At 45.4% G+C, this 18,824-nt stretch overlaps 1 protein-coding gene across 1 annotated transcript in view; it reads left to right on the forward strand.

The window, feature by feature from the left end:
• Positions 1-9,886, forward strand: part of LOC310798586 (piezo-type mechanosensitive ion channel component 2-like) — a gene marked incomplete at its 5' end in the record, with an annotated part of 118,304 nt that extends 108,418 nt beyond the window's left edge. The window contains 6 exon segments of the mRNA XM_083661126.1: positions 696-862; positions 2,119-2,235; positions 2,444-2,523; positions 5,107-5,320; positions 9,244-9,385; positions 9,622-9,886. Coding sequence (XP_083517252.1) covers positions 696-862; positions 2,119-2,235; positions 2,444-2,523; positions 5,107-5,320; positions 9,244-9,385; positions 9,622-9,723 — 822 coding nt within the window. The 3' untranslated portion in view covers positions 9,724-9,886.
• Between the last annotated feature and the right edge of the window lie 8,938 nt (positions 9,887-18,824).

Raw genomic sequence — 18,824 nt, forward strand, 5'->3', positions numbered from 1 at the left:
CACACACATGAGTGATAGAGATCATTATTCATTGAGCATGCGTTTCTAAATCTATGGTCTAAATAGGCTTACAGATTGTGGAAATGTATAGACTGAGATTACACTTTTACATTTGTTGCTGCTGCCTGTATCAATGCAGCTGTATCAGACAGAAATCGCTGATCAAAGTAAATCAAATGACTGATGTGAATACAAGCTGCTGCTTTAGACAGCCCTTCAGCAGACTATCCAACGCGGATTTTCATTCTGACATTAAATCGCGGATACATTAAATATCCGCAAAAATCTCTGATCACACTGTGGCTGCGCTGAATGAGGAAATGGGTGTGGAAATGGGTGTGGGCGTGGATCAACTCAGCTGTTCATAATGTGATTGGCTAGCGCACCTCTTTCGCGTGGACGCGCGCCTGTGCACGAGCGAAAAACGTGCGCGTGCACAGGCAGATCCTAGCTTCAGTTATCGACTACAAAACCAGCGTCGTAGTATCCTTAAACTAGATAGCTTTGATCCTGTTCAGTCAAACCAGATCAAAGGGACTTATCGCGGATCTGTTAAACTAGCTTCGTAGTACAGGGTCCAGGTCTCCCAGACTCATGCTACTCTATTCTCTATCTACTACTGCTACTACTTGCACTAGTACTAGTGGTGGTTTGTAGTTTTTTTTTTTTATGTTGATCTGAACTGTGTTTCCCAGAGAGCCTTGCAGTTCCTGGAGGCATACAGCAGGGAGGATGTGACGCTGGCGGAGCTCCAGGGCAGCAGCAACTCTCTGTGGACCATCAGCCCCCCCAGCAGGCACTACCTCACCCAGGTCCTCAACATGGAACATCTCCCCCTCACCATGTCCTGGACCATACAGAGGTAATGCTGCATTCATGTGGTGGTGGAGTCATTGGAAAAATGCCCTACTGGGAAAATGCACGTGAACGGAACAACACAGAAACTAACCAAAATCCCCATACAAAGCTTTGGGACACGACTTGACGTCATATGCAGAAACCATAGAGGCAGAAACATGGCGGATGAAAGTAGATGCGTTGTTGATGGCAAGAAACTTTTTATTTTGCTCACACTTGTAATTGTACTTTGTAATATGGTATTATTACCGCTAATTGCGGTCCACGTAGAGTGGCATAGATTGGTTAGAAATAGGGGTGTCACAATACACTAATTTCACGATACGATACGATACACGATATTGGGTTCACGATAACGATACGATATTTTAACAATATTCTTTTTAACAAAAGTAAATAATTTGTATGTATTTATTTATCATTTATTTAACCATGTGAGTCCCGTTGAAATCGAAACCTCTTTTCAAGGGAGCCCTGGGAAAATACTGGAAAAATAGTCTTTCATTTGAAATACACAAAATACAAAACAAATGCTGTTTTTGGAAATTGTTATTATAATTACTATAAAACAACATGGAAGATAATGCTTCTCTTGCAATAGAATGTGTCACACTGTCACAAACTAAATGTTTGTTGCATGGTGAAAGAAAAATAAAGTATACAATCTATTTCTTAAATAACTCATGCTCAATGGTCCCTAAACTTATGTACCGGTAATCTTATGTACCCCTTGAGCTGTTTTGCCATGCCAGTAGTAGTCTACCCCCTCACTCATGCGTGTTGATTCTGCTAAATTTGTTCTATTATTATTCAGGAGCAAAAAAAAAAAATTTATATAATTTTTTTCTGACGATACGCATATCGTGACGTTTTGATATCGCGATATATCGTGCGACGAAATATCGTGACACCCCTAGTTAGAAACGTTGCCTGTTAACATTAATCCTGATTTGGTTGACACTCTTGTACCTGCTATTGCACTACTAAATAAACAAAGCTGACACAGGATGATCTACTGTGCTCTGCATATGCATGCTTTAGAGCTGTGTGTGTGTGTGTGTGTGTGCATGCGTGCGTGCGTGCGTGCGTGCGTGCGTGCGTGCGTGCGTGTGTGTGTGCGCGCGCGTCCGTGTGCGTGTGTGTGTGTGAGTGTGACTGTTACCATCTTAGGATTTTTTGCAACTGCCACTTCCTGAAATCAAACACAATAGTGTGTGTTTGATTCCAGGGAGTTGACTTTCAGTGTCTGTGTGTAAACAGGAACTTAAGTCTGGGGGCGAAGGCGGAGCTTGCGTCCGGTAAACATGTGACCTTCCTGGACGATCCAACCCGACTGGAGCTGATCCAACTGCTGAACGGAACCAGAACACTTCCTGTGTAAGAGAGAGAGAGAGAGAGAGAGACTAGGGATGGGAATCTCCATCAATGAGGCGATATGATACCCATCTCAATGCATTGTGTGTGTGTGTGTGTGTGTGTGTGTGTGTGTGTGTGTGTGTGTGTGTGTGTGTGTGTGTGTGTGTGTGTGTGTGTGTGTGTGTGTGTGTGTGTGTGTGTGTGTGTGTGTGTGTGTGTGTGTGTGCAGGGTGATACAGGAGGTTCTTCCATGTTTCCTTCGAGCTCCCAGTGACTCCAACGCCAAGCCCATTGACCAGCTCTACCCAGGTAGACAGAACACACTATACTGCTCTACCCAGGTAGACAGAACACACTATACTGCTCTACCCAGGTAGACAGAACACACTATACTGCTCTACCCAGGTAGACAGAACACACTATACTGCTCTACCCAGGTACACAGAACACACTATACTGCTCTACCCAGGTACACAGAACACACTATACTGCTCTACCCAGGTACACAGAACACACTATACTGCTCTACCCAGGTACACAGAACACACTATACTGCTCTACCCAGGTACACAGAACACACTATACTGCTCTACCCAGGTAGACAGAACACACTATACTGCTCTACCCAGGTACACAGAACACACTATACTGCTCTACCCAGGTACACAGAACACACTATACTGCTCTACCCAGGTAGACAGAACACACTATACTGCTCTACCCAGGTAGACAGAACACACTATACTGCTCTACCCAGGTACACAGAACACACTATACTGCTCTACCCAGGTACACAGAACACACTATACTGCTCTACCCAGGTACACAGAACACACTATACTGCTCTACCCAGGTACACAGAACACACTATACTGCTCTACCCAGGTACACAGAACACACTATACAGCTCTACCCAGGTACACAGTACACACTATACTGCTCTACCCAGGTACACAGTACACACTATACTGCTCTACCCAGGTACACAGAACACACTATACTGCTCTACCCAGGTAGACAGAACACACTATACTGCTCTACCCAGGTACACAGTACGCACTATACTGCTCTACCCAGGTACACAGAACACACTATACTGCTCTACCCAGGTACACAGAACACACTATACTGCTCTACCCAGGTACACAGAACACACTATACTGCTCTACCCAGGTACACAGAACACACTATACTGCTCTACCCAGGTACACAGTACGCACTATACTGCTCTACCCAGGTACACAGAACACACTATACTGCTCTACCCAGGTACACAGAACACACTATACTGCTCTACCCAGGTACACAGAACACACTATACTGCTCTACCCAGGTACACAGTACACACTATACTGCTCTACCCAGGTACACAGAACACACTATACAGCTCTACCCAGGTACACAGAACACACTATACTGCTCTACCCAGGTACACAGAACACACTATACTGCTCTACCCAGGTAGACAGAACACACTATACTGCTCTACCCAGGTACACAGTACGCACTATACTGCTCTACCCAGGTACACAGAACACACTATACTGCTCTACCCAGGTACACAGAACACACTATACTGCTCTACCCAGGTACACAGAACACACTATACTGCTCTACCCAGGTACACAGAACACACTATACTGCTCTACCCAGGTACACAGTACGCACTATACTGCTCTACCCAGGTACACAGAACACACTATACTGCTCTACCCAGGTACACAGAACACACTATACTGCTCTACCCAGGTACACAGAACACACTATACTGCTCTACCCAGGTACACAGAACACACTATACTGCTCTACCCAGGTAGACAGAACACACTATACTGCTCTACCCAGGTACACAGAACACACTATACTGCTCTACCCAGGTAGACAGAACACACTATACTGCTCTACCCAGGTACACAGTACGCACTATACTGCTCTACCCAGGTACACAGAACACACTATACTGCTCTACCCAGGTACACAGAACACACTATACTGCTCTACCCAGGTACACAGAACACACTATACTGCTCTACCCAGGTACACAGAACACACTATACTGCTCTACCCAGGTACACAGTACGCACTATACTGCTCTACCCAGGTACACAGAACACACTATACTGCTCTACCCAGGTACACAGAACACACTATACTGCTCTACCCAGGTACACAGAACACACTATACTGCTCTACCCAGGTAGACAGAACACACTATACTGCTCTACCCAGGTACACAGAACACACTATACTGCTCTACCCAGGTACACAGAACACACTATACTGCTCTACCCAGGTACACAGAACACACTATACTGCTCTACCCAGGTACACAGAACACACTATACTGCTCTACCCAGGTACACAGAACACACTATACTGCTCTACCCAGGTACACAGAACACACTATACTGCTCTACCCAGGTACACAGAACACACTATACTGCTCTACCCAGGTACACAGAACACACTATACAGCTCTACCCAGGTACACAGAACACACTATACTGCTCTACCCAGGTAGACAGAACACACTATACTGCTCTACCCAGGTACACAGAACACACTATACTGCTCTACCCAGGTACACAGAACACACTATACTGCTCTACCCAGGTACACAGAACACACTATACTGCTCTACCCAGGTACACAGAACACACTATACTGCTCTACCCAGGTACACAGTAAACACTATACTGCTCTACCCAGGTACACACACATTTACAGAATACACTGTACTGCTCTAGTCCTATTATACATGTAGTATACTACAACAGTCCTAGTATACCATGTAGTATACTACAGTCCTAGTAAACCATGTAGTATACTACAGTCCTTATTCTAATTATGTATGTAAACTATGTACTAATGTGGCTCCTCTCCTCCAATCAGATGATCGTTTCAAGGACATCCTGTTGGCGTTGGAGCGAACAACCAATCAGAGCCGAGAAATTCAAGAGTGGTGGATAGTCGACCAACCAGCTGACAGCTTGGTCCCCTTGATGGGTGGAGCTACAGTGACTGACAGGAGGGAGGCGGGGCTTCAGCTGTTCATCTTTAGTGATAAAGTCAGTCCTCCAAGCCTGGGCTTCCTGGCCGGATATGGGTACGCACTCCCTGCAGTATATATATGGCTCTGTACGTCTCTCTGTGAGTTGAGTTTCCATCCAAATGTATCGCAAATTTGAACCGAATTTTCAGAAAATCTGCAAAAGAAAATGCGAAATTCGATTCCAATTGAAATTTTGATCCGCCACTGTTATGCAGATATTAGGAGTTGGTGCGCAGCCAGTTGTGCTGTCTGCCTCCAGTACCAATCAACTACCATTCATTGTGCTAAGCTAACTAGCAGGAGGGGCACATCGCACTTTCTACTGCACGCACAGAGAAGAGAAAGGCATATGGAATATGGCAAATAGGTGAATCTCCCAAAATGTATATTCCCTTATTAACCCAAACCGTTCCAGTGGAGCGGCCAGCAGATCAGACTGTGGTTGTACTGGTCAGCTTCCGTGTGTGTGTGTGTGTGTGTGTGTGTGTGTGTGTGTGTGTGTGTAGGGATGGGGTAGGGATGGGGTACGGTGGTGCAGTGGTAAGCGCTGTCGCCTCACAGCTCGAAGGTCCTGGGTTCGATTCCCACCATGGGACGCTGTGGGCGCTGGAGTTGTGACCCCCCCATATCTTCAGTGCCTACTGCCGAAAGGGCCTTTCTGTGTGGAGTTTGCATGTTCTCCCCGTACCCCCCAGGGGGTTCCTCCGTACATAACCCCCCACTAAAAACATGCAGAAGATCGTCATCCGACCAGTGACGACAACATCTGAAGTTGGTCCAATGATGGTCCAATGAAGGTCCCCGGGGCGCTGGAAAGAAATAGCGACCACTGCTCCTGGCCTGCCCCCCGGAGGAAAGGACAAGCCTGGATGGGTCAAATGCAGAGGACATATTTCACCGGCCACCGTCAGCATGAGTGTGTGTTGTGGCCGCATGCATGTGTTGTAGTGTGTTCGTGTGACAATAAAGACGGGCTGCCGTCTGAAATCGTTTTTTTTTTTTTTTTTTTATCGTGTGTGTGTGTGTGTTTTCTCGGTGTAATCTCTCGAGACAGACTTTGGACTTGCATCGAAAATCTGTTGGCAAGCTCCGTGAAAAGCTGTGTAACAGCACTCGCAGGGTGCAGGCTCGCAGGGTGCGCTTTACCCGATGAAAATGGAGTCTATTTTCAGAGTGTAGGAAGTTGTAGCAACGAGCAGGAGCGAGTGTTGTTTCATAGCGACGGAGGGATTTGAGAGCGACACGCAGGGAGGGGAAAGGAAATCCATAAATGGTCAGAGCCGGTCGGTTGGAGCCAATGGCAGGGAGCTTGCAGGGAGTGGAAAGGGCTTTTCTTCCACTGCCGGCAGAGCCCCTCCAGCTCCTGTTACACAGCATTGAAACGAGGCTGCCCCCAGAGGTTAGAGAAAGAAAAAGAAAAAAATGACCGATGGGTTCCCAGATTGTTCTCGGTGAGATCTGTATAAATAAAGGTAAATAAATAATAATAACAACAATGACCTTAACCGCTGTGTTGTGTCGACAGCCCGTCTTCAGAGCGACATGTTCTGCTGATTAGGATTTCACATAACATCTATGGAAAAATGAATGGCAGATGAAATCCCTTGGGGCGGAGGCCAAACCTGGAAGAGGGCGTGACTTTGGCCCTCTATAATGGGCTCATCTCTCTCTCTCTCTCTCTCTCCTCAGTATAATGGGCTTGTATGTCTCTCTCTCTCTCTCTCTCTCTCTCTCTCTCTCCTCAGTATAATGGGCTTGTATGTCTCTCTCTCCTCAGTATAATGGGCCTGTATGTCTCTCTCTCCTCAGTATAATGGGCCTGTATGTCTCTCTCTCCTCAGTATAATGGGCGTGTATGTCTCTCTCTCCTCAGTATAATGGACTTGTATGTCTCTCTCTCCTCAGTATAATGGGCGTGTATGTCTCTCTCTCCTCAGTATAATGGACTTGTATGTCTCTCTCTCCTCAGTATAATGGGCTTGTATGTCTCTATCTCTCTCTCCTCAGTATAATGGACTTGTATGTCTCTCTCTCCTCAGTATAATGGGCGTGTATGTCTCTCTCTCCTCAGTATAATGGGTCTGTATGTCTCTCTCTCCTCAGTATAATGGACTTGTATGTCTCTCTCTCCTCAGTATAATGGGCGTGTATGTCTCTCTCTCCTCAGTATAATGGGTCTGTATGTCTCTCTCTCCTCAGTATAATGGGTCTGTATGTCTCTCTCTCCTCAGTATAATGGGCTTGTATGTCTCTCTCCTCAGTATAATGGGTCTGTATGTCTCTCTCTCCTCAGTATAATGGGCTTGTATGTCTCTCTCTCCTCAGTATAATGGGCTTGTATGTCTCTCTCTCTCCTCAGTATAATGGGCTTGTATGTCTCTCTCTCCTCAGTATAATGGGCTTGTATGTCTCTCTCTCTCTCTCCTCAGTATAATGGGCTTGTATGTCTCTCTCTCCTCAGTATAATGGGCTTGTATGTCTCTCTCTCTCCTCAGTATAATGGGCTTGTATGTCTCTCTCTATCTCTCCTCAGTATAATGGGTCTGTATGTCTCTCTCTCAGTATAATGGGCTTGTATGTCTCTCTCTCCTCAGTATAATGGGCTTGTATGTCTCTCTCCTCAGTATAATGGGCTTGTATGTCTCTCTCTCCTCAGTATAATGGGCTTGTATGTCTCTCTCTCCTCAGTATAATGGGCTTGTATGTCTCTCTCTCCTCAGTATAATGGGCTTGTATGTCTCTCTCTCTCCTCAGTATAATGGGCTTGTATGTCTCTCTCTCTCTCCTCAGTATAATGGGCTTGTATGTCTCTCTCTCCTCAGTATAATGGGCTTGTATGTCTCTCTCTCCTCAGTATAATGGGCTTGTATGTCTCTCTCTCTCCTCAGTATAATGGGCTTGTATGTCTCTCTCTCTCCTCAGTATAATGGGCTTGTATGTCTCTCTCTCAGTATAATGGGCTTGTATGTCTCTCTCTCCTCAGTATAATGGGTCTGTATGTCTCTCTCCTCAGTATAATGGGTCTGTATGTCTCTCTCCCTCAGTATAATGGGCTTGTATGCCTCTCTCCCTCAGTATAATGGGCTTGTATAATGGGTCTGTATGTCTCTCTCCTCAGTATAATGGGTCTGTATGTCTCTCTCCCTCAGTATAATGGGCTTGTATGTCTCTCTCCCTCAGTATAATGGGCTTGTATGTCTCTCTCTCCTCAGTATAATGGGCTTGTATGTCTCTCTCAGTATAATGGGCTTGTATAATGGGTCTGTATGTCTCTCTCTCCTCAGTATAATGGGTCTGTATGTCTCTCTCTCCTCAGTATAATGGGCTTGTATGTCTCTCTCTCCTCAGTATAATGGGTCTGTATGTCTCTCTCCCTCAGTATAATGGGTCTGTATGTCTCTCTCTCCTCAGTATAATGGGTCTGTATGTCTCTCTCTCCTCAGTATAAGGGGCTTGTATGTCTCTCTCTCCTCAGTATAATGGGCTTGTATGTCTCTCTCTCCTCAGTATAATGGGTCTGTATGTCTCTCTCCCTCAGTATAATGGGTCTGTATGTCTCTCCTCAGTATAATGGGCTTGTATGTCTCTCTCTCCTCAGTATAATGGGTCTGTATGTCTCTCTCTCCTCAGTATAATGGGCTTGTATGTCTCTCTCTCCTCAGTATAATGGGCTTGTATGTCTCTCTCTCCTCAGTATAATGGGCTTGTATGTCTCTCTCTCCTCAGTATAATGGGCTTGTATGTCTCTCTCTCCTCAGTATAATGGGCTTGTATGTCTCTCTCTCCTCAGTATAAGGGGCTTGTATGTCTCTCTCTCCTCAGTATAATGGGCTTGTATGTCTCTCTCTCCTCAGTATAATGGGTCTGTATGTCTCTCTCCCTCAGTATAATGGGTCTGTATGTCTCTCCTCAGTATAATGGGCTTGTATGTCTCTCTCTCCTCAGTATAATGGGTCTGTATGTCTCTCTCTCCTCAGTATAATGGGCTTGTATGCGTCCGTGGTGCTGGTGATTGGGAAGTTCGTCAGAGAGTTCTTCAGTGGGATCAGTCACTCCATCATGTTCGAGGAGCTTCCCTGTGTCGACCGCATCCTCAAACTCTGCACCGACATCTTCCTGGTACAAACAACCTCTAGTCACACTGTATTACCATGCAAGAACACTGTGTGTGTGTGAACAGACCCTTACTGTTGTTCTCCTGTGTCCAGTCCAACTGTCACTGTGTTTTAATCTGCATGTTGATCTGATTGGCTGCTGTGTTAATCTGATTGCCTGCTGTATGTTGATCTGATTGGCTGCTGTGTGTTGATCTGATTGGCTGCAGTGTGTTTATCTGATTGGCTGCTGTGTTGCAGGTGAGAGAGACTGGAGAACTGGAGTTGGAGGAGGAGCTCTACGCCAAGCTGATCTTCCTCTACCGCTCTCCAGAGACCCTGATCAAATGGACCAGGCGATGAGATCACCGATCAATACCATAATGACTCATCAATACCATAATGACTCATCAATACCATAATGACTCATCAATACCATAATGAACTGTCCCCCACCGAAGGAGGGACTCTGGAATCTGGATCGTCTCTGTCCGTTAGTTTGTTCGTTGTTTGTCACTTCGTGCCACTAGGGGGCGACATTGACAATTAATGGGGCTGACCCAATGGTGGTTCTACATCACTGGGGGGGGGGGGGGGGGGGGGGGTGTCAACATGTTTACTATTCACCTGTGATCAATATCAGTTATTGTCTATGGAGATAAACTAGAGGAACAAACCTCAGAGAAATCATGTTTTAGAATCAATTCAGATAGAGCTGGAGATCAAAGAACAAACTGAACTGAGAGACCAGCTTCTCTTTAAACACACTACTGTGAGTACTGTGTGAGTGTATTAGCACTGTAGGAGGGCCATGTGGACAATAGGAGTTGTAGTGGGGCCAGGGGACCAATAGGATCTGTTGGAGGGCCAGGGGACCAATAGGATCTGTTGGAGGGCCAGGGGACCAATAGGAGCTGTGGGAGGGCCCGGGAACCAATAGGATCCTATGGGAGGGTGGGCTAAGCCTGCCACTTCATGATGATTTTTCAAACTGGGGTGTGTTCAATCTGTTAAAAGTTGTGCGCCGTATGCTAGGTTTTCCGGGTTAAACGTTTCCTCGAAATGGTTTGCAACAGACTTTGTCTCTTGTTTTTCGTGGGCGTGTCGGAGGGGTTACCCAATCAGCAGCGACGTGTATATAAACCCCGCCATTTAAAGAGGCAGTGTGCACAGTGGATCCAACAGAAAGGTGCAACGCTTGCGTCACACAACAGGGTGTTCAAGCGCCGCTGCTCTTTCAGTTGAAATAAGCTACATGTTCTCGGGGCTGAACTGATCTGTCAGCTGCATCACACACCACTTAAGTATAGTGACATCACATTACTGTGACAACATTACATTACATTAGTTAGATTTATGTTTAAAAAATATTGGCAAACAAGAATCAACAAATGAATTGACAGCAAGCATATACAGCACATTCTCAGTCAATATAAATTAACTTTTCATCTCCGAAAAGGAGTACACATTACAGTGACACCACGTCAGTGACATCGCATCACCATGACATCACATTTCCGTGACATCACACGTCCTCCTCCTCCTCCTCCTCCCCGTGTCTGAACAGAACATGTAATCCTGGTTGTGACTGTGACGTGTTGATGGTAATAAAGTGATACTGTGACACCAAACGGAGTCAAAGACCTTTCTTCATCCTATACAGCATGAAGACATTTTGGTTTGGTGGACGTGACTGTTGGTGAGAGTGGAGAGGGAGAAGATATGGTCACCATGTTTGGGCATGAATTGGAGAATTGATGATAAAACTGTAGAGCACTTTGATCCAAAAGGCTGTACAATATGCCCCGACATTCAATCTCACACAGATGGCAGCAAGCTACTAAACAGTAGCCTGGGTAAACCCAGCCTCCACGTGATAGCACATACTGTAGATCAGTGGTGCCCAATTTGGGGCCAAGCGCTCTTTTTTTTTTTTGGCCCGCCATGGATTTGGGGGTAAAAATTTTTTTTTTTTTTTTTTTTTTTTTGCAGGCCAGGCCACCGGGCAGTTGCCCGACGTGCCCGATTATGCAGCAGCAGTCCGCGCCTGAATGGAGATGTCGGGACTCTTCTATCTACGATTAACGTTAATTTTGTGCAGCTGGTATTCTCTCTCCCCTAGAGTCTGCGAGAGCGGGGGCGGAAGATGACTCACCTATGGTTGACACGGTTATTGACTCTGGAACGGACTTGACTATGAGTAGGGAAAACATGTCAGTGGAAGCCACTAGTTCAGATGTAGATGGAAAGAAGCGTCAGGTTTGCTTGTGTGGCTGGCAGAAGGTAACAACTTTGAGGGGCCTTAGAATCCATCAAGGCAGGAAGAGGTGCTTGGTAGAGGGAACACAGGGACCCCGCATTGATAATTATTTCTTAAGAAGTTTATCAAGTCAGTCGGGTGAAGTCCAGCGACAGGAAGTAACCCACAGCTCGCAGGACATCAGCACCCCTGATGTTGAGGCAGGTCCTAGCACCGAGGAAAGCAGAGAGGCCAGCCAGCCAAAAAGGGAAAAGATTAGCAGTCAGAAGCCTAGAGTTAAGTGGCCAGGTGCAGCGGAAAGTAGGAAGTGGGAAGATATCAATAGTGATTTGGTTAGGATGTTAGAGAAGCTTAAAGGAACTGCTGAGAGTAAGTTGGAGAAAATGGGAGATTGTATTTATGATTATGGTAAGGAAAGGTTTGGCGTCTTTGAGAAAAGGAAGAAAGAGGGTGAGGTAGTTAAATCTAGGCGCCAACAAGAGATAGATAGACTTATCCAGGAGAGAAGACAGCTTAAGAGGCAGTGGAGGAAAACTACAGAGGTTGAGAAGGAAGGCATTGATTGCTTGCAGTCAGATGTGAGGGATCGGTTGGCAGTTTTAAGAAGAGCAGAGAGCATTAGGAAAAATAGGAAAAAGAAAGAGCGAGCTAGAATAGCATTCTATAAGGATCCATTTAGATTTGTGAAGTCATTGTTTAGTAAGGAAAAGAATGGTAGCCTTATGGTACCTAAGCAGAAGCTTGAGGAATATTTGGAGGAGGGTCACAAAGATAGGGAAAGGTTTAGAGAGATGACAGTCCCAGCTGATATTCCACCTATTGGTGAAATAGAGAGCCAGTGTGATGATAGCCCACCAAGGTGGAAAGAAGTTCAAGAAGTAGTGAGACGTGCAAGGGCCTCTTCAGCCCCGGGTCCTAATGGAGTCCCCTACCGGCTGTATAAGAGTGCTCCAGATGTGTTGCAGTTTCTATGGAAGCTGATGAAGGTAGTCTGGAAGAAGCAGGTTATTCCTAAGGCATGGCGTAGAGCAGGGGGAATCTTCATTCCTAAAGAAAGGGACTCGTTAGAGATAAGTCAGTTTAGACCTATCAGTCTACTTAATGTTGAAGGGAAGGTTTTCTTTAGTGTTGTGGCACAGAGGCTGTCTAGTTATCTAGAAAAGAATAGGCTAATAGATACTTCGGTGCAAAAGGCTGGAATTCCCGGCTTCTCCGGGTGCTTAGAGCACACCAGCATGATCTGGCACCAAATCCAGTCAGCTAGGCGTGAGAAGAGAGACCTGCATGTAGTATTCTTGGACCTGGCTAATGCTTTCGGGTCAGTGCCGCATAGTCTGTTATGGGAGGCCTTTGATTTCTTTAGAGTGCCAGGTAGTATAAAGAGCTTAGTTAAAGCCTACTTCTTAGATATTCAACTCTGCTTTACCACAGCAGAGTACACTACAGCTTGGCAGCAGCTGGAGATAGGCATTATGGCAGGGTGTACAATTTCCCCATTAGCTTTTACCATGGCAATGGAGATCATTATTAGGGCTTCAAAATGGGTAGTGGGTGGAGAAAGGCTGCAGGGAGGGCTGCGGCTCCCTCCAATTAGGGCATACATGGATGACATGAGGACTATGACGTCAACCGCTCCATGTACTAGCAGATTGTTGGATAAGTTAAATAGTAATCTGCAGTGGGCTAGAATGAAAGTGAAGCCAAGTAAGTCCAGGAGTATTTCAATCATTAAAGGGAGGGTAGTAGGTAAGAAGTTTGTTATAAATGATGAGGTGGTGCCTACAGTGTTAGAGAAACCAGTCAAGAGTTTGGGAAGATGGTATGATGCAAGTCTCAGTGATAAGGGACAGTTTGAGGAGGTGAGGCAGGAAATGATTCAAGGTATTTCAAGTATAGACAAGTCAGGGCTCCCAGGAAAGTTAAAGTTGTGGTGTTTGCAGTTTGGATTGTTGCCTCGGTTGATGTGGCCACTGACAGTGTATGAGGTTCCCCTTTCAAAGGTAGAAAAGCTAGAAAGGATGATTAACTCATTCATTAGAAAATGGCTCGGAGTCCCACGCTGCCTAAGCAGTGTAGCCTTATATGGCATATATTGGAATTGCCATTATCTAGCCTGACAGAGGAGTTCAAGTGTGCTAAGGTTAGACTGGAAATGACTCTGACTCAGTCAAAGGATCCAGTGGTTAGGAGTGTAGCGCCCACAGTTAAAACAGGGAGGAAGTGGAACCCAAAGGAGGCAGTACAGCAAGCACAGTCAGCTCTTAGACACAGGGATATCATAGGTCAGGTGCAGCATGGGCGTGGAGGCTTAGGGTTGTGCATAGGGAAACCTGTGTGGAACAAGGCATCAGTAATAGAAAAGAGGAAGATGGTAGTTGAAGAAGTACATAGGCAAGAGGAGGCAGTAAGATGTACTAAGGCAGTGTCGCAGGCAAAGCAAGGACAGTGGGTGAACTGGGAGAGTGTAGAGAAGAGAAAGTTGAAGTGGAGAGAGTTGTGGAGCATGGAGGCCAGCAGAATTAGATTTATTCTAGGGGCTACTTATGATGTGCTGCCATCTCCCCAGAACTTAAATCAGTGGTTGGGCGAGGATGGTGCCTGCCCGTTGTGTTCTAGTGTATGTACATTGAGGCATATACTGTCAGGGTGTAAGGTCAGTCTCTCCCAGGGGCGATACACCTGGCGTCACAACCAGGTGTTGAAATGTTTGGCAGCTGCAGTTGAGGAAAAGCGGCTAGAAGTAAATTCTCTAGTTGCTAGCAAAGAGAATAGACAGATCAAATTTGTACGTGAGGGAGAAAAGATTAGACCAATTAAGGTCAGGCACAAGTTAGGGCAGCTAAGTGTAGGTGGAGCCTGGGAAATGAGGGTTGACTTGAATGAACAGCTAGTCATCCCAGCATATATAGTTAGCACCCGGCTACGTCCGGACTTGTTACTGTGGTCTGAGGTAGAGAAGAGAGTTTATTTTATCGAACTCACAGTCCCGTGGGAAGATCGAGTTGAGGAGGCTTATGAGCGCAAGAAAGCTAGGTATGCTGAAATGGCAGCAGAGGCAGAGCAGCGAGGTTGGAGGGCTCGAGTGCGGCCTGTAGAGGTGGGCTGCCGTGGTTTTGTGGCAAAGTCCGTTATTGCCTTACTAACTGAGTTGGGCATTCGGGGACGGAGCCTGAAACTTGCGGTTAGCAACATGTCTCAGGCAGCAGAACGAGCAAGTGAATGGCTGTGGATAAGGAGGAAACATGCTAGCTGGGGAGCTCGCTAAGGTCAGATTGATTGTTTGTTGTTGGTCATGATTAACGGTCCGCATCAACAGGGCTGAATCATTGACAGTGGTGGTGTAGTTAGGGATTGTTTGTTGTTGGTCATGATTAACGGTCCGCATCAACAGGGCTGAATCATTGACGGTGGTGGTGTAGTTAGGGATTGTTTGTTGGTCATGATTAACGGTCCGCATCAACAGGGCTGAATCATTGACAGTGGTGGTGTAGTTAGGGATTGTTTGTTGGTGGTCATGATTAACGGTCCGCATCAACAGGGCTGAATCATTGACAGTGGTGGTGTAGTCAGGAATGTCATACCGAATCGACCTGGATAGCTAGGCTTAGATAGTGAGGTAATATGCAGTTGTGCGGTGGTAGCATGGAGGGGGGTGTTTCCAGGACGCTGGATTACACCGTTAAGCCTTCTTGAGGTGTCGTGGGCCTAACTTAACGAAACGTCGGTGAAGGAAGGTGCCCACTTGAAAACCCCAATGACATGCTTCATACTGCTGTTGGCTAGGGTAGGTAACTGGTGATTTGTGTCTTGTTTATTAGTTTGTTAGCCTGTTAGCTTGTTTTATTCTGGATTGGGCTTCTAAATGTGTTTTTCCTCTGATTTTGGCACAAGGGATAGTAACATCTTGTCCTGTGTATTAATTAATACTCCCCGACTCTATCACACAGGTGTGAGGCATTGCTATCTGAGGATTGATTGCTCCTGATTGGTTGGCTGAATCACCTGGTTGGGGTGAGCTCTGATATTTGATCCCTCCCCAGTCACTGGCTTTACACCAGCTCAGCAAGATGGACAGATTATCATCACGGCAGTGGCACACTGACAAAAGAAAGTTTAGGACGGAGTGGCAAGACGAGTATTTTTTTCCCCGAAGTAAATTCAACAGCGGTTTGTCTCATTTGCAGACAGAGAGTGGCTGTTTTGAAAGAGTACAATATACGTCGCCACTACGAAACTGATTTTCAAAGTACCTTGAGGATTTTTCAAGTTGTGAATTAAGTCAAATTTCTCTCTTGATTACAAAGGTGGAAAATACAACTGTTTTTAACTGGGTGTTTACTGATTAAATGTTTTGATTAAATTAAAGCTCCCCACAAATGCAGATGTTTTTTTAAATATATATAACCAATTGCAAATTATTACAATTACCAAACAGATAAAAAGTAGATTATTATATTGAAATGTTATTTTAGATTTTGAATGTTAATTTTCTATAAAACACAATACATTTTAATGTAATTCCACAACGTTTATTTTTCGCCCTCGGCCCTCCACCCAGATTGAGTTTTGGCCCTTCATGGGAAATAATTTGGGCACCCCTGCTGTAGATAGAGGTCACGTGGAGGCTGGGTTTACCCAGGCTAACTAAACAGGGTGCTGGTGCAACCATCTTGCCCAAGGACACTTCAAAATGCAGACAGGAGGAGCTGGAGATCGAAGCACCCACCTCCTTTATTCACTCTCTACAAACTCACTTCTCACATACAAGCTATGACCAAACTTCCAACAGTTTTGACGTTGTAGTGGCTTGGGAACATATTGCCTCACTGGGTATGCTTCTTCCATCTGCGACTTGGATGTACACTCAACAGCTATTAGGCCTGATCTTTTCACGTCAACCATTTTAAAGTCAGAATTCTGAGTTTAATATCAGAATTTTTAGATTAAAGTCAGAACACTCAGATAAGTCAGAATTCTGAAAAAATATCAGCATTCTGAGTTTATTGTCAGAATTCTGAGATTAAAGCCCCACTCAGTAAGTTTTCCACTGCGCCCTCTGCGTGCATTAGTATCGTTAACGATATCGCCGTTCAAAGTCAACAAAACACAGCGCCAGAAGCTCTATGTACATGTTGTGACATCAGGTACTCACCACGTGATGAAATAATAATGCATAGTCCCGTGAAACATCATTTTCGTAGCAAATCCGAATCGAGTTACTTCCTTGTATTCATTCAGACAGCGCTTCCGCTGTACAGCGCATGCGCGCGTCCTGTTTTTTTTTCTTTTTTCTTGCTACGGGACGTGGCAGACAACCTGCTTAGTCCCAGTGCTGGCCAATGGAGGGCGGTGTGGGATAAATAAAGACGAGGGTCTCCCTATTACAAGTCAATCTACCATGTCCTGTGACTAAAAAGCTCTTATATTAATGTAAAAAATGTCAAAAATCTTACTGATTGGGGCTTTAAAGTCAGAATTATCAGATTAAAGGCACAGAATTCTGAGAAAGAAGTCAGCATACATCATTGATGTCACTGACATTATCGATGTACCACAATTTGAATATCTGGGGTTCTTAGATTTTTGTGACATCAAAGTGGGGTCACAAGCCAAAAATGGTTGGGAACCCCTGATCTAAGTACATGTTGTTCCTCATTAAAGGTTTAAAGCATTTGTTAAACAAATGAGACCAAAAACAACAGCAGCTTGAAAATGTGTTTTCATTCCAGTTTGGTTCAAAGTGAATCTACTTTACAAAAGACTGACAGCACAGCATCAAAACAAATATACAGTAGAATATTTTCCATTTTACAGACTGCATATACATACATATATACATATACATACATATATATATATATACATATATATATTATATATATATATAATATATATATATATAGGCGCCACTGGCTCGAGGCCCCGTGGCGTAACCAGAAATGAAGTTTTAGGTGGGCCTGAATAAAAGTGGGTGGGCCACACAATTCTTTCCATAAAGAATGCTGGGTGATGCGATGCACCTACAGTCTCAGTCCCAACATGATGTAAGTTTCACTGTTATCTACATTACAGATAGTCATGGATGTCTGGATTAAATCATATCAAACAATACAAATATTGTTATATTTGGGTCCTAGAATAGAGACTCATCACATGGGGGCTGTGTGGCTCTAATGTGAACTAAATTAGGAGTCCTTGATAGGAAAAAGAATCACTGGCACAGATCAACTTAAACAAACAACAAAAGCACATTGTGAGTGGTCTTACATGGAAATGATAGTTGGCTTTTACCCAAATATGCCTTAAGGCGCCTACACATGACCCGTGGTAAAACAGCTCTGCGCCCGCAGTCCCGTTGTTTTCCTCTGGGGGAGAGCAGCAGCCCTTGGCGACACGCACAGCTCGATTTTGCCCTTTGCTCTGCGCTTAAAGTTCAAAATGTCTCAACGCTGACCTACTTATCGCTGATCTTTCCTGAGCGCAACCAATCAGAGGAGAGGAAGACAGCCTCTGTGAGTGACGTAGTGACACAGCAGAGCAGAGCTGCAGGTGTCGCTGCTCGCCTCTTGTCCTGCAGATGTGCACTCCGCTCAGCAGGTGGCGCTACCTCACGCTGAGAAAAGCACAGAGCTCTTCTCATGTGAAGGCGTCTTTACAGTCCCATCATGACTGCATTATGTGGCACGTCCCTGTGTCTCGCCTGGCTGCACCTGTGGAGCTTCCTTTCTCTCTGCTCAACTCCTGTCGGTTTTCTGTCCTCTCCTCAAATGTCTAACTCTTAATGGTCTAGACCTGATACTCTCTTCTCTCACACACACTCTCACACTCTCACACTCTCACACTCTCACACTCTCTCTCTCACACACACACACACACACACACACACACACACACACACACACACACACACACACACACACACACACACACACACACACACACACACACACACACACAGTCAAAACAACATTGTTTTGTTTCGCTCTTCGACTTGAAAATGGCGGGCCGTGCACTTTGATTGATCTTGAGTGACTCAGCAGTGCACGCTGCCCAATCAACACCAAGCTACGCCGACATGCATGACACTGATTGGCTGGCTCCTACACAAGACAGTCACATGCACACACACACTGGCCTAGCAAGCACACACAAACAAACAAACAAACAAGAGTTTCTATGGAGCGACAGTCAAGCGGTTTAAGTC

The sequence above is a fragment of the Poromitra crassiceps genome (genome assembly GCF_964638095.1).
Source record: "Poromitra crassiceps genome assembly, chromosome: 2".
NCBI classification, from domain to species: domain Eukaryota; kingdom Metazoa; phylum Chordata; class Actinopteri; order Beryciformes; family Melamphaidae; genus Poromitra; species Poromitra crassiceps.